The sequence below is a fragment of the Numenius arquata genome, unplaced genomic scaffold, assembly GCF_964106895.1.
Source record: "Numenius arquata unplaced genomic scaffold, bNumArq3.hap1.1 HAP1_SCAFFOLD_1771, whole genome shotgun sequence".
Lineage (NCBI taxonomy): Eukaryota > Metazoa > Chordata > Aves > Charadriiformes > Scolopacidae > Numenius > Numenius arquata.
This window is the reverse complement of record NW_027414170.1, coordinates 1-10,670: the sequence shown is the minus strand read 5'-3', so window position 1 is coordinate 10,670 and position 10,670 is coordinate 1. Positions and strand designations below refer to the sequence as shown.

Below are 10,670 nucleotides of genomic sequence, written 5' to 3'. Positions count from 1 at the left end.
GGTGGGAGCGACTGGGGGGCACTGGGAGGGACTGGGAGGGGGTTTGAGGGGGACTGGGAGGGACTGGGAGGGACTGGAGGGGATTGGGGGGCACTGGGAGGGATTGGGGGGGACTGGGGGGCACTGGGAAGGAGCTGGGAGAGGGTGTTGAGGGGACTGGGGGGCACTGGGAGGGGACTGGGAGGGACTGGGAGGGGGTTTGGGGGCACTGGGAGGGACTGGGAGGGGATTGGGGGGGATTGGGAGGAGACTGGGAGGGGATTGGAGGGGATTGGGGGGCACTGGGAGGGATTGGGGGGGACTGGGGGGCACTGGGAGGGACTGGGAGGGACTGGGAAGGGATTGGGGGGCACTGGGAGGGGGTTTGAGGGGGACTGGGAGGGACTGGGAGTGGTTTGGGGGGAAGTGGGAGGGACTGGGAGGCATTTGGGGGTCACTGGGATGAACTGGGAGGGGACTGGGGGCACTGGGAAGGAGCTGAGAGAGGGTTTGAGAGGACTGGGGGGCACTGGGAGGGGACTGGGAGGGGATTGGGGGGGATTGGAGGGCACTGGGAGGGATTGGGGGGGACTGGGGGGCACTGGGAAGGAGCTGGGAGAGGGTTTGAGAGGACTGGGGGGCACTGGGAGGGGACTGGGAGGGACTGGGAGGGGGATTGAGGGGGACTGGGAAGGACTGGGAGGGGATTGGGGGGGATTGGGAGGAGACTGGGAGGGGATTGGGGGGCACTGGGAGGGGGTTTGAGGGGGACTGGGAAGGACTGGGAGTGGTTTGGGGGGAAGTGGGAGGGACTGGGAGGCATTTGGGGGTCACTGGGATGACAACTGGGAGGGGACTGGGGGGCACTGGGAAGGAGCTGGGAGAGGGTTTGAGAGGACTGGGGGGCACTGGGAGGGGACTGGGAGGGACTGGGAGGGGGTTTTGAGGGGACTGGGAAGGACTGGGAGGGGTTTGGGGGGCACTGGGAGGGACTGGGAGGCATTTGAGGGTCACTGGGATGAACTGGGAGGGAACTGCGAGGGACTGGGAGGGGTTTGGGGGGCACTGGAAGGGACTGGGAGGCATTTGGGCGTCACTGGGATGAACTGGGATGAACTGGGAGGGGATTGGGGGGCACTGGGAGGGGGGTGGGAGGGGACTGGGAGGAACTGGGAGGGGACTGGGAGGAACTGGGAGGAAACTGGGAGGGAACTGGGAGGGACTGGGAGGGGTTGGGGGCACTGGAAGGGACTGGGAGGTGTTTGGGTGTCACTGGGATGAACTGGGAGGGAACTGGGAGGGACTGGGAGGGGATTGGGGGGCACTGGGAGGAACTGGGAGGGCACTGGGAGGGGACTGGAGGAAACTGGGAGGGGATTGGGGGGCACTGGGAGGAACTGGGTGACACTAGGAGGGACTGGGAGGGGTTTTGGGGTCACCGGGATGAACTGGGAGGGAACTGGGAGGGACTGGGAGGGGTTTAGGGGCACTGGAGGGGACTGGGAGGCACTGGGAGGGCACTGGGAGGGGTTTGGGGGGGGCACTGGGAGGGAAGTGGGCGACGCTGGGCGAGGTTTTGAGGGCGCTGGCTGCCTTTAGCGTGGCCTTAGCGTGTTCTTAGCGTGCGGTTGGCGTGTGCAGGCCCGGGGCTGGGGGCCCCGCTGGCGGTGGTGGCCGCGGTGGCCCGGACGCTGGCCCAGTTGTGGGGGCGGCCCCTGCTGGGGGTGAACCACTGCCTGGGGCACATCGAGATGGGGCGGCTGCTGGGCCCCGCCCCCCACCCCCTCGTCCTCTACGTCAGCGGCGGCAACACGCAGGTGACACGCTAAGGACACGCCAAGGGGACACGCTAAGGGGGCACACTAAGGACATGCTAAGGGGTCATGCTAAGGGGGGGCGTGGAGTTGGGGGGGAGGGGGAAAGGGAGGGGGGGAAGGGGGAGGGGAGGGGGGGTGTGATGTCGGTGACATGCTAAGGACACGCTAAGGGGACACGCTAAGGTCATGCTAAGGGGACACGCTAAGGGGGGGCACAGAGTTGGGGGGAGGGGGAAAGGGAGGGGGGCGAAGGGAGGGGGGAAGGGGGAGGGGGGAAGGGAGAGGGGAGGGGGTGTGTGATGTCGGTGACACGCTAAGGACACGCTAAGGACATGCTAAGGGGACACGCTAATGGGGGGCGTGGAGTTGGGGGGGAGGGGGAAAGGGAGGGGGGCGAAGGGAGGGGGGAAGGGGGAGGGGGGAAGGGAGAGGGGAGGGGGGGGTGTGATGTCGGTGACACGCTAAGGACACGCTAAGGGGGCACGCTAAGGACATGCTAAGGGGACACGCTAAGGTCATGCTAAGGGGACATGCTAAGGGGGGGGCGTGGAGTTGGGGGGGAGGGGGGAAAGGGAGGGGGGGGAAGGGGGAGGGGAGGGGGGGTGTGATGTCGGTGACATGCTAAGGACACGCTAAGGGGGCACGCTAAGGACATGCTAAGGGGGCATGCTAAGGACATGCTAAGGGGACACGCTAAGGGGGGGCGTGGAGTTGGGGGGGAGGGGGAAAGGGGGGAAAAAGGGGGAGGGGAGGGGGTGTGTGATGTCGGTGACACGCTAAGGACACGCTAAGGGGACACGCTAAGGATACGCTAAGGGGGAGCGCGGAGTTGGGGGGGAGGGGGAAAGGGAGGGGGGGGAAGGGGGAGGGGAGGGGGGGTGTGATGTCGGTGACATGCTAAGGACACGCTAAGGGGACATGCTAAGGGGGCACGCTAAGGACATGCTAAGGGGACACGCTAAGGGGGGTCGTGGAGTTGGGGGGAGGGGGAAAGGGAGGGGGGCGAAGGGAGGGGGGAAGGGGGAGGGGGGAAGGGAGAGGGGAGGGGGTGTGTGATGTCGGTGACACGCTAAGGACACGCTAAGGGGGCACGCTAAGGACATGCTAAGGGGGCATGCTAAGGACATGCTAAGGGGACACGCTAAGGGGGTTGCGGAGTTGGGGGGAAGGGGGAAGGGGGAGGGGGGGAAGGGGGAGGGGAGGGGGGGTGTGATGTCGGTGACATGCTAAGGACACGCTAAGGGGACACGCTAAGGACATGCTAAGGGGACACGCTAAGGGGGGGGCACGGAGTTGGGGGGGAGGGGGAAAAGTTGCGGGGGGGAGGAGGGAAGGGAGAGGGAGGGGGGAGGGGGGGTGATGTCACGCAAGGTCACGGGGCGACACGCGTGGGTCACGCGGTGGCGCGGGGCGACACAGGGCGAGGCGTGTGGGTGGCGTGTGGGGAGGCGCGGGGGGAAGCGTGTGGAGGTGGGGGGGGGCGGAGCAGGTCACGGCCCCCCTGGGTGAGGTCACGGGATGCCACGTGGCATCACGTGATGTCACGTGTTGTCACGTGACGACACGTGATGACACGTGACGACACGTGATGCCACGTGACGCCACGTGACATCGGCACAGAACCAAGGAGGGGGCTTAAGGGGGGGGGTTGGGGGGACAAATCGTGGTCACGGATGATGTCACGTGATGTCACGCGGTGTCACGTGATGTCGCGTGACGTCACGTGATGTCGCGTGACGTCACGTGAGCACGCGTGACGTCACGCGATGCCACGTGACGACCCGTGACCCCCGCAGAAGCGAGGAGGGAGCTTAAGGGGGGGGGGTGGGAGGGACGAGTCGTGACCGCCAAGCGACGTCACGTGACGTCACGTGATGTCACGTGATGTCACGTGATGTCATATGACGTCACGTGATGTCACGTGATGATACGTGACGTCGCCGCAGTTCCCTGGGAGGGAGCTTAAGGGGGGAGGGGGAACAAATCGTGCGCCCCCCCCCCCCCCCCCGGTGATGTCACGTGATGTCATGTGATGATGTCACGTGACGTCACGCGTGACGTCACGCGTGTGGCCCCGCCCCCCCCCCCCCCAGGTGATCGCCTTTTCCCGCCGGCGCTACCGCATCTTCGGGGAGACGCTGGATCTGGCCGTGGGCAACTGCCTGGACCGATTCGCCCGGCTCCTCAAGGTGGGGCTGCCCCATAGATCCGTGGGGCCAGACCCATAGATCTGTGGGGCCAGAGCCACGGAGGGGACCCCTGGGACCTTCTGCCCCATAGATCTGTGGGGCCAGAGCCACGGAGGGGACCCCTGGGACCCCCTGCCCCATAGATCCGTGGGGCCAGAGCCACGGAGGGGACACCTGGGACCCCCTGCCCCATAGATCTGTGGGGCCAGAGCCACGGAGGGGACCTCTGGGACCTTCTGCTCCATAGATCTGTGGGGCCAGACCCATAGATCTGTGGGGCCAGACCCACGGAGGGGACCTCTGGGAACCCCTGCCCCATAGATCCGTGGGGCCAGACCCATAGATGTGGGGCCAGAGCCACGGAGGGGACACCTGGGACCTTCTGCCCCATAGATCTGTGGGGCCAGAGCCATGGAGGGGAACCCTGGGACCCCCTGCCCCATAGATCTGTGGGGCCAGAGCCACGGAGGGGAACCCTGGGACCCCCTGCCCCATAGATCTGTGGGGCCAGAGCCACGGAGGGGAACGCTGGGACCTTCTGCCCCATAGATCTGTGGGGCCAGACCCACGGAGGGGACCCCTGGGACCCCCTGCCCCATAGATCTGTGGGGCCAGACCCACGGAGGGGACCCCTGGGACCTTCTGCCCCATAGATCCGTGGGGCCAGACCCACAGAGGGGATCCGTGGGACCCCCTGCCCCATAGATCTGTGGGGCCAGAGCCACGGAGGGGAACCCTGGGATCTTCTGCCCCATAGATCTGTGGGGCCAGACCCACGGAGGGGACCCCTGGGACCCCCTGCCCCATAGATCTGTGGGGCCAGAGCCACGGAGGGGACCCCTGGGACCTTCTGCCCCATAGATCCGTGGGGCCAGACCCATAGATGTGGGGCCAGAGCCACGGAGGGGACCCCTGGGACCCCCTGCCCCATAGATCCGTGGGGCCAGACCCACGGAGGGGACCCCTGGGACCTTCTGCCCCATAGATCTGTGGGGCCAGAGCCACGGAGGGGACCCCTGGGACCCCCCTGCCCCATAGATCTGTGGGGCCAGACCCACGGAGGGGACCCCTGGGACCCCCCTGCCCCATAGATCTGTGGGGCCAGAGCCACGGAGGGGACCCCTGGGACCTTCTGCCCCATAGATCCGTGGGGCCAGACCCATAGATGTGGGGCCAGAGCCACAGAGGGGACCCCTGGGACCCCCCCTGCCCCATAGATCCGTGGGGCCAGACCCATAGATGTGGGGCCAGAGCCACGGAGGGGGACCCCTGGGACCCCCCTGCCCCATAGATCCGTGGGGCCAGAGCCACAGAGGGGACCCCTGGGACCCTCCTGCCCCATAGATCCGTGGGGCCAGACCCATAGATGTGGGGCCAGAGCCACGGAGGGGACCCCTGGGACCCCCGGGACCCCCTGCCCCATAGATCCGTGGGGCCAGACCCATAGATGTGGGGCCAGAGCCACGGAGGGGACCCCTGGGACCCCCTGCCCCATAGATCCGTGGGGCCAGACCCATAGATGTGGGGCCAGAGCCATGGAGGGGACCCCTGGGACCCCCCTGCCCCATAGATCCGTGGGGCCAGACCCACGGAGGGGACCCCTGGGACCCCCCCTGCCCCATAGATCTGTGGGGCCAGACCCACGGAGGGGACCCCTGGGACCTTCTGCCCCATAGATCTGTGGGTCCAGAGCCACGGAGGGGACCCCTGGGAGCTTCTGCCCCATAGATCCGTGGGGCCAGAGCCACGGAGGGGACCCCTGGGACCCCCTGCCCCATAGATCTGTGGGGCCAGAGCCACGGAGGGGCCCCCTGGGACCTTCTGCCCCATAGATCTGTGGGGCCAGACCCATAGATGTGGGGCCAGACCCACGGAGGGGACCCCTGGGACCCCCCTGCCCCATAGATCCGTGGGGCCAGAGCCACGGAGGGGATCCCTGGGACCCCCTGCCCCATAGATCCGTGGGGCCAGACCCATAGATGTGGGGCCAGAGCCACGGAGGGGACCCCTGGGACCCCCCTGCCCCATAGATCCGTGGAGCCAGACCCATAGATGTGGGGCCAGAGCCACGGAGGGGACCCCTGGGACCCCCCCTGCCCCATAGATCTGTGGGGCCAGACCCACGGAGGGGACCCCTGGGACCTTCTGCCCCATAGATCTGTGGGTCCAGAGCCACGGAGGGGACCCCTGGGAGCTTCTGCCCCATAGATCCGTGGGGCCAGAGCCACGGAGGGGACCCCTGGGACCCCCTGCCCCATAGATCTGTGGGGCCAGAGCCACGGAGGGGCCCCCTGGGACCTTCTGCCCCATAGATCTGTGGGGCCAGACCCATAGATGTGGGGCCAGACCCACGGAGGGGACCCCTGGGACCCCCCTGCCCCATAGATCCGTGGGGCCAGAGCCACGGAGGGGATCCCTGGGACCCCCTGCCCCATAGATCCGTGGGGCCAGACCCATAGATGTGGGGCCAGAGCCACGGAGGGGACCCCTGGGACCTTCTGCCCCATAGATCCGTGGGACCAGACCCATAGATGTGGGGCCAGAGCCACGGAGGGGACCCCTGGGACCTTCTGCCCCATAGATCCGTGGGACCAGACCCATAGATGTGGGGCCAGAGCCACGGAGGGGACCCCTGGGACCCCCCTGCCCCATAGATCCGTGGAGCCAGACCCATAGATGTGGGGCCAGAGCCACGGAGGGGACCCCTGGGACCCCCTGCCCCATAGATCTGTGGGGCCAGAGCCACGGAGGGGACCCCTGGGACCCCCTGCCCCATAGATCCGTGGGGCCAGACCCAAAGAGGGGACCCCTGGGACCTTCTGCCCCATAGATCCGTGGGGCCAGACCCAAAGAGGGGACCCCTGGGACCTTCTGCCCCATAGATCTGTGGGGCCAGACCCACAGAGGGGACCCCTGGGACCCCCCCTGCCCCATAGATCTGTGGGTCCAGAGCCACGGAGGGGACCCCTGGGACCTTCTGCCCCATAGATCCGTGGGGCCAGAGCCACGGAGGGGACCCCTGGGACCCCCTGCCCCATAGATCTGTGGGGCCAGACCCATAGATGTGGGGCCAGACCCACGGAGGGGAACCCTGGGACCTTCTGCCCCATAGATCCGTGGGGCCAGACCCATAGATGTGGGGCCAGACCCACGGAGGGGACCCCTGGGACCCCCTGCCCCATAGATCCGTGGGGCCAGACCCACAGAGGGGGACCCCTGGGACCCCCTGCCCCATAGATCTGTGGGGCCAGAGCCACGGAGGGGACCCCCGGGACCCCCTGCCCCATAGATCTGTGGGGCCAGACCCACAGAGGGGACCCCTGGGACCCCCCTGCCCCATAGATCCGTGGGGCCAGACGCACAGAGGGGACCCCTGGGACCCCCTGCCCCATAGATCTGTGGGGCCAGAGCCACGGAGGAGACCCCTGGGACGCCCTGCCCCATAGATCCGTGGGGCCAGACCCATAGATGTGGGTCCTGCCCCACGGCGGGGTCCCCTCTGACCCCCCCTCCCCCCCCAGCTCTCCAACGACCCCAGTCCCGGCTACAACATCGAGCAACTGGCCAAGAGGTGAGGGGGGGGGGGGGGGGAAACTTGGTGGCCACCCCCACCAACCTGCTAGCCACCCCCCTCTAGTAGCCCCCACCCCCCTTTAGTAGCCCCCAAATCCTTTTAGTAGCCCCCACCCCCCTTTAGTAGCCCCCGAACCTCTTTAGTAGCCCCCACCCCCCTTTTAGTAGCCCCCAAATCCTTTTAGTAGCCCCCAAACCCCTTTAGTAGCCCCCAAATCCTTTTAGTAGCCCCCACCCCCCTTTACTAGCCCCCAACCCCCCCTTTTAGTAGCCCCCAAACCCCTTTAGTAGCCCCCAACCCCCCCTTTAGTAGCCCCCACCCCCCTTTTAGTAGCCCCCAAATCCTTTTAGTAGCCCCCAAACCCCTTTAGTAGCCCCCAACCCCCCCTTTAGTAGCCCCAATCCCCCTTTAGTAGCCCCCAACCCCCCTTTACTAGCCCTAAACCCCTTTAGTAGCCCCCAAATCCTTTTAATAGCCCCCAACCCCCCCTTTAGTAGCCCCCACCCCCCTTTAGTAGCCCCCACCCCCCTTTAGTAGCCCCCAAACCCCTTTAGTAGCCCCAAAACCCCTTTAGTAGCCCCCACCCCCCTTCAGTAGCCCCCAACCCCCCCTTTAGTAGCCCCCACCCCCCTTTAGTAGCCCCCAAACCCCTTCAGTAGCCCCCACCCCCCTTTAGTAGCCCCCAAATCCTTTTAGTAGCCCCCACCCTCCTTTAGTAGCCCCAACCCCCCTTTAGTAGCCCCCACCCCCCTTCAGTAGCCCCCAACCCCCTTTAGTAGCCCCCAAATCCTTTTAGTAGCCCCAACCCCCCTTTAGTAGCCCCCACCCCCCTTCAGTAGCCCCAACCCCTCCTTTAGTAGCCCCCAACCCCCTTTAGGAGCCCAAACCCCTTTAGTAGCCCCCACCCCTCTTTTAGTAGCCCCCAAACCCCTTTAGTAGCCCCCACCCCTCTTTAGTAGCCCCCAAATCCTTTTAGTAGCCCCCACCCCCCCTTTAGTAGCCCCCAACCCCCCCTTTAGTAGCCCCCAAACCCCTTTAGTAGCCCCCACCCCCCCTTTAGTAGCCCCAACCCCCCTTTAGTAAGCCCCCAAAACCCCTTTAGTAGCCCCCAAACCCCTTTAGGAGTCCCCTAAAGCCTTTAGTAGCCCCCCATCCCCCTTTAATAGCCCCCCACCCCCCTTTACTAGCCCTAAACCCCTTTAGGTAGCCCCCACCCCCCTTTAGTAGCCCCCAAACCCCTTTAGTAGCCCCCAAATCCTTTTAGTAGCCCCCACCCTCCTTTAGTAGCCCCAACCCCCCTTTAGTAGCCCCCAACCCCCCCTTTTAGTAGCCCCCAAATCCTTTTAGTAGCCCCCACCCCCCTTTACTAGCCCCCAACCCCCCCGTTAGTTGCCCCCAAACCCCTTCAGTAGCCCCAATCTCCCCCGTAGCCGCCCTCCCTTTCACTAGCCCACCCCCCCAACTCACTAGCCCCTTTGGTGGCCGGCAGGGGCCGGCGCCTGGTGGACCTTCCCTACGTGGTCAAGGGGATGGACGTCTCCTTCTCGGGGCTCCTCTCCCACCTCCAGGTAGCCCAAAGCAGGGGGTTGGTAGCCCAGAGGTGTGGCCGGGGGGGGTCGCAGGCAACCCAGGGCTCACACCTTCCCCCCCCCGCCCCGCCCTTGCTTTAGGCTACTGCCCCCCGGCTTTTGGCTAGCGGAGAGGCCACCCCCGAGGATCTGTGCTTCTCCCTGCAGGTGGGCCTAGCGGGGGGGGGGCAGGGGGCTACTAAAGGGGCTTGGGGCTACTAAAGGGGGGTTGGGGGCTACTAAAGGGGATTGGGGGCTACTAAAGGGGTTTTGGGCTACTAAAGGGGGGTGGGGGACTACTAAAAGGATTTGGGGGCTACTAAAGGGGGGTGGGGGCTACTAAAGGGGTTTGGGGGCTACTAAAGGGGTTTGGGGCTACTAAAGGGGGGTTGGGGGCTACTAAAAGGATTTGGGGGCTACTAAAGGGGGTGGGGGCTACTAAAAGGATTTGGGGGCTACTAAAGGGGGGTGGGGGCTACTAAAAGGATTTGGGGGCTACTAAAGGGGGGTGGGGGCTACTAGAGGGGTTTGGGGGCTACTAAAGGGGTTTGGGGGCTACTAAAGGGGCAGTGGGGGCTACTAAATGGGTTTTGGGCTACTAAAGGGGGGGTTGGGGGCTACTAAAGGGGGGGTTGGGCTACTGAAGGGGGTTGGGGCTACTAAAGGGGGGTGGGGGCTACTAAAGGGAGGTGGGGGCTACTAAAGGGGGTTGGGGCTACTAAACGGGGGGTTGGGGGCTACTAAAAGGATTTCGGGGCTACTAAAGGGGGGGTTGGGGGCTACTAAAGGGGTTTGGGGGCTACTAAAGGGACGGTGGGGGCTACTGAAGGGGGGGTTGGGGGCTACTAAAGGGGGTTTGGGGGCTACTAAAGGGGAGTGGGGGCTACTAAATGGGTTTTGGGCTACTAAAGGGGGGGGGTGGGGGCTACTAAAGGGGGGGTTGGGGCTACTGAAGGGGGGTGGGGGCTACTAAAGGGGGGTGGGGGGCCACTGGGGGGGTTGGGGCTGCCCCTCAGTGGGTCACGTGACCCCGCCGGGGGGGGGTGGGGGTGGTCACGTGACGCCCAGGGGGCCGGTGGCTACTGAGTTTGGGGGGGTGGCCACCAGGAGACGGCCTTCGCCATGTTGGCCGAGGTGTCGGAGCGAGGCCTGGCCCTGACCCGCGCCCCACAACTGCTGCTGGTGGGGGGCGTGGCCTGTGAGTGCGACCCACACTTGGGGGGCTGGGACCCACCTCTGGGGGGCGGGACCCACATCTATGGGGCTGGGACCCACATATGGGGGCTGGGAGCCACATATGGGGGGTTGGGACCCATATATAGGGGCTGGGACCCACATCTATGGGGCTGAGACCCAGATAAAGGGGGTGTATAGCCACATCTATGGGGCTGGGACCCACATATGGGGGGCGGGGACCCACATCTATGGGGAGTAGGACCCACATCTATGGGGCTGGGACCCACATATGGGGAGTAGGACCCACATCTATGGGGCTGGGACCCACATATGGGGGGGCGGGACCCGGATATAGGGGGTGGGGACC

The 10,670-nt window shown here is 65.7% G+C and overlaps 1 protein-coding gene across 1 annotated transcript; it reads left to right on the top strand.

The window, feature by feature from the left end:
* Positions 1-1,620: 1,620 nt before the first annotated feature.
* On the top strand, positions 1,621-10,325 carry OSGEP (O-sialoglycoprotein endopeptidase; the record flags this gene model as incomplete). Its single annotated transcript, XM_074167015.1, has 6 exons — positions 1,621-1,796; positions 3,890-3,985; positions 7,507-7,556; positions 9,049-9,127; positions 9,230-9,295; positions 10,235-10,325. Coding segments are annotated over 6 exons (558 nt in total), but the record flags the coding sequence as incomplete, so codon positions are not given.
* Between the last annotated feature and the right edge of the window lie 345 nt (positions 10,326-10,670).